Source organism: Octopus sinensis, unplaced genomic scaffold (assembly GCF_006345805.1).
Source record: "Octopus sinensis unplaced genomic scaffold, ASM634580v1 Contig03049, whole genome shotgun sequence".
NCBI classification, from domain to species: Eukaryota; Metazoa; Mollusca; class Cephalopoda; order Octopoda; family Octopodidae; genus Octopus; species Octopus sinensis.
In genome coordinates, this window is record NW_021826218.1 from 2,706 (window position 1) to 7,500 (window position 4,795).

Here is a 4,795-nt window from a genome sequence, read left to right on the forward strand (position 1 = left end):
GAGTGAGAGAGAGGAAGAAGAATAAAAAGAAAACGAGAGGGAGAAAGAAGGAGAAAAAAGAAACACTGAAAGAGAGAGAAATGAGAAAGAGAGGGATAAAAGATACGTAAAAGGGATAAAGAGAATGAGATTAGAAAATAAATAGGGATAAATAGAAAAAGAAAGGGAGAAGGCAAGAGAGGAGGGAAAAGAAAAAAGTAAGTCCCTTAAAGGAGAATAGAAAAGAGGGAAAGAGAGGGAAAGAAAGGACAAAGAGACTGAAATAAGATAGGGATAGGGATGAATAGAGAAAAGGAAATTGAGAGAGTGAGAGGAAGAGAGAATAGAAAAATTGCTAGAGAAATTAGATAACAGAGATAAATATTAATATAGGAATAAATATAGAAATATTTAAATAAAATGGGAGAGATAAAGTAATGAGAATATAAAAAGATATAAAGTAAATGCGTATAGAAATGTAAAAGATCGGGGTATAATTAGAGAAGAGAAAATAGATTGGATAAAAATGGGGATAATGGGAAAAAGAAAGTAGAGAAATAGAAATTACAGATATTTAAAGGGGAATATAGTATAGAAATAGATTTGGAAATAGATATAGAGAAAGAAATATAGGAAAGATAGAGATATAAAACTAATTAAATAGAGAACAAATAGTAGATACAGTAGATATAAATATAAAAGAAATTGTGAAGAGATTTATAAGAAGAAAAGATATAATAAACGTAGATAGATAGAAAAGTAAATATAAAGACATCAAAAAATATATACAATAAAAGAGAAAAAGGAATAAAGATAGAAAAGTCAAAGATAATTACAGATTAAAGATATATAAAAGATAAATTAAAATAGAATAGAGACGAAAAATAAAAATTTTTTTTAAATATATAGAAATTAAATTTGAAGTATACATAGATAGAAAGAAAGAAAAAAGTAATAGATATATAGATAAATAAATAGATTTGAAAAAAGAGAAATATAAAGAAAAATAGATAAAAGAATTTAAGAATAGAAATAGAAAGAGAATTAAAGAGAGATAGATACTTAGATATAAATATAGAATTTAAAATATGAAAGATAAATAATAATCGAAAAAATAAAAAGAGAAATAGGAAAGTAAATTAGAAGAGAGAGAAAGATAGGAAAGTAAAATTTAAATATAGAAATGAAATTTGAGATATAAAAGAGACACGAGAGAGAAAGAGAAAGAAAAACAGATAAGGAGGAAGAAAGAGAGAGAAAGTGAGAAAGAAAGAGAAGTATAGGAATGAATAGGTATGATATAGAGAGAATAAGGAAGAAATAGGAATGAAACGAGAAAGAGAGTTAGAACAAGAGAGAAAAAGAGAGATAGAGATGAGAGAGTAAAAGAATACACGGAGAGAGGAGAAAGATAGAGAGAGAGAAAAAGGGGAAAGAGAGAGAAAGTGAGAAAAGAAAGAGAAGGATAGAAATGAAAGAGGGAGATAGAGAGAGAAAGAAGGAGAGAAAGAGGAAAGAAAACGAGAAAGAGAGTGAGAGACAAAGAGAGAAAAGAGAGAGAGAGAGAGAGAAAATGGAATTTCTCTATTTCACATGTCCTCACTTTCTTCATTACAGATTAATAAACCTATTGAAGGATTCGGACGAACTCCTTTAATGTTTGCCTGTTATAAGGGCGCCGATAGAAGAATCATCGACATTTTGATAGACGCAGGAAGCCAGATCGAAGAGAAAGACAGATGGGGTTTTACAGCTTTGCATTGGGCTGTGTTGAGGTAAGTTGAGAATCAAGTAAAATCTGCAGATGTGTTTTTGTTTGTAAATTTGTTGCAATTGCAGACACAGGTTCAATATCCAAAGATGCCAGAGTTGTGGGACAACAGCAAAACAGCAGACTAGCAAACAACAACAACAACAACAAGCTTCTCTTTAGTCATCGATCCAATTCATTAGTCATTATTCAATCATAACAATCCCGATGATGATGATGATAACGGCGATGATGATGACGATGACGGTATTGATGATGTCGACCATCATGATGATGTTGATGATGTTGATGATAATGATGGAGGTGGTGATGATGATGATGTCGATCATGATGATGGTGTTGTTGATGTTGTTGATGATGGAGGCGATGATGGTGATGACGATGATGATGATGATGATTATATGATGTCGCTGATGATGATGGTGGTGGCAATGAGGGGGATGATGACGATGATGATGATGATTATGATTATACTGATGATAATGATAACGACGATGATGAGGATAACAACAATGATGATTATAATGATGTTGACGATGATGATGATAATGATGATGATGATGATGATGATAACGACGATTATGATGATGATGATGACGATGATAACCACGATGATGAAGCTGATGATGGTGATGGTGTTGATGATGATGATGATGATGATGATTATGATGATCATGATCATGATGTTGATGATAACGACGATGATGAAGATGACGATGGTGATGGTGATGATGATGATTATGATGATGATGACGATAATGATGATGATGACGACCATGATGATGATGATGATAACGACGATGATGAAGATGATGAAGATGTTGATAATAATGATGATGATGATGATGATGATGATGTGGATGATGATGATGATGATGACGACAATGATTATTATGATGATTATCGTGATGATGACGATGATGATGATGATTATGATGTAATTATTATGATGATTATGATGTTATTATTATGTTGATGATGATGATAATGATTATGATGATGATATTGATGAGGTTGGTCTTGCTGTTGATGATGATGATAGATGCGATGATGATGATGATGATGACGATGATGATGACGATGATGATGATGGTGATGATGATGATGATGATGATGATAATGATGATGATGATATTAATGAGGTTGATCTTGCTGTTGATGATGGTGTTGATGATGATGATAGATGCGATGATGATGATAATGATGATTATGATTATAGTGGTAATGAATGATGATAATATTGATTATGATGATATTGGAGATGTCGAAGATGATAATGATGATGATGGTGTTGGCAATGAGGGTGATGATGATGAAGGCTCTGATGATGATGATGATGATGATGATTATGTCAATGATGGAGGTGGTGGCAATGATGATGATGGTAATGATGTTGATGAACATGATATTGATGATAATAGTGCAGGTGATGAAGATGGTGATGATGATGATGGCGATGATGATGATGGCGATGATGGCGATGATGATGATGATGATTTTGTCAATGATGGAGGTGGTGGCAATGATGATGATGGTAATGATGTTGATGAGCATGATATTGATGATAATAGTGCAGGTGATAATGATGGTGATGATGATGACAATGATGTTTCGTCTCAAAGCCAAAATATTTTCATATTTAATGTAATTTAGTCAATGTTTCTATCTTTTACTCTCAGTGACCAACCTCATGCTGTGGAGATCTTACTATCTCGGGGCAGTGAGGTAAGTATCTTATTTATATCCTTTCGTATGTTCTACTGAAGACGAAAGGATCTATTATGAGATTAATTTCGAAATTGATTCAATATAGAAATAACGAACTTTTAAAAAAACATTCTATCGTCCGGCTTTCCCCGGTTTCAGTTCTTCGTGATTTTTTTTTCTGTAGCGAGTAAATAATATGTGGAAATTGACAATTTAAAAGTCTCTTATCAGCAAATTGTCATTGAAATACTTTTCTTTAGCCCTTATTTATAAGTTGTTTATAATTTAACTGTAAAGTTATTTTAATATGCTGCCACATTTTTTGATGGAATATTTTTCTGTAAAAAAAACTTCATCCTATATTAGTATGTATATATATATATATATATATATATATATATATATATATATATATATATAGCAAAAACTGTCTGATGAACGGCAACGAGAAACTCAGAGTAACAGATTTTGTTGAATTTTCTGCTGCTTTAAATAAAGTATATATATATATATATATATTATATATTATATTATATATATATATAAATATGTATGCACACGTATATATGAGTATGTACAAACCCCCCCACACCACACACACTACATATACATATATATATATATATATATATATATATATATACTTCTTGAGCCCCCGTATTTTCCCCCATATCTTTCTGGTGTTTCCTACTTTTTAATGATAATCATTGATTTTCGATGACGATTATGTTGAGAAAACAGAAGCATTTGATTAGTTTCAAACCAATCACAACTCCAGACATAATCGTTGATTAAGACATTGAAAGGGATGGATTTTCAGAAAATTTCATTAAGAAATGTTTATATTAAAAAGCTTCATGAGGAACATACAACAACATATATATATATATAATATATATATATATATATATATATATATATATATATATATATATATATAGGCACAAGAATGGCTGTGTGGTAAGTCGCTTGCTTACAAACCACATGGTTCCGGGTTCAGTCCCACTTGGGCAAGTGTCTTGTACTTTAGCCTCGGGCCGACCAAAGCCTTGTGAGTGGATTTGGTAGACGGAAACTGGAAGAAGCCCGTCCTATATATGTATATATATATATATATTTATGTGTTTGAGTGTGCGTGGTTGTTACTCACCATCGCTTGACAACCGATGCTGGTGTGTTTACGCCCCCGTAACTTAGCGGTTCGGCAAAGAGATCGATAGAATAAGTACTAGACTTACAAAGAATAAGTCCTGGTCGCAATTTCCTCGACTAAATGTGGTGCTCCAGCATGGCCACAGTCAAATGATGGAAACAAGCAAAAGAGTAAAAAAGATCTAT

The 4,795-nt window shown here is 31.9% G+C and overlaps 1 protein-coding gene across 1 annotated transcript in view; it reads left to right on the forward strand.

Moving 5' to 3' along the window:
- Window positions 1-1,432: 1,432 nt before the first annotated feature.
- The window catches only part of LOC115227416 (serine/threonine-protein phosphatase 6 regulatory ankyrin repeat subunit A-like), a gene marked incomplete at its 3' end in the record, with an annotated part of 36,822 nt that continues 33,459 nt past the window's right edge, over window positions 1,433-4,795 (forward strand). The window contains exon 1 of the mRNA XM_036498614.1: window positions 1,433-1,754. Within this exon, the coding sequence (XP_036354507.1) occupies window positions 1,573-1,754 (182 nt within the window). The remainder of the gene's footprint in view (window positions 1,755-4,795) is intronic.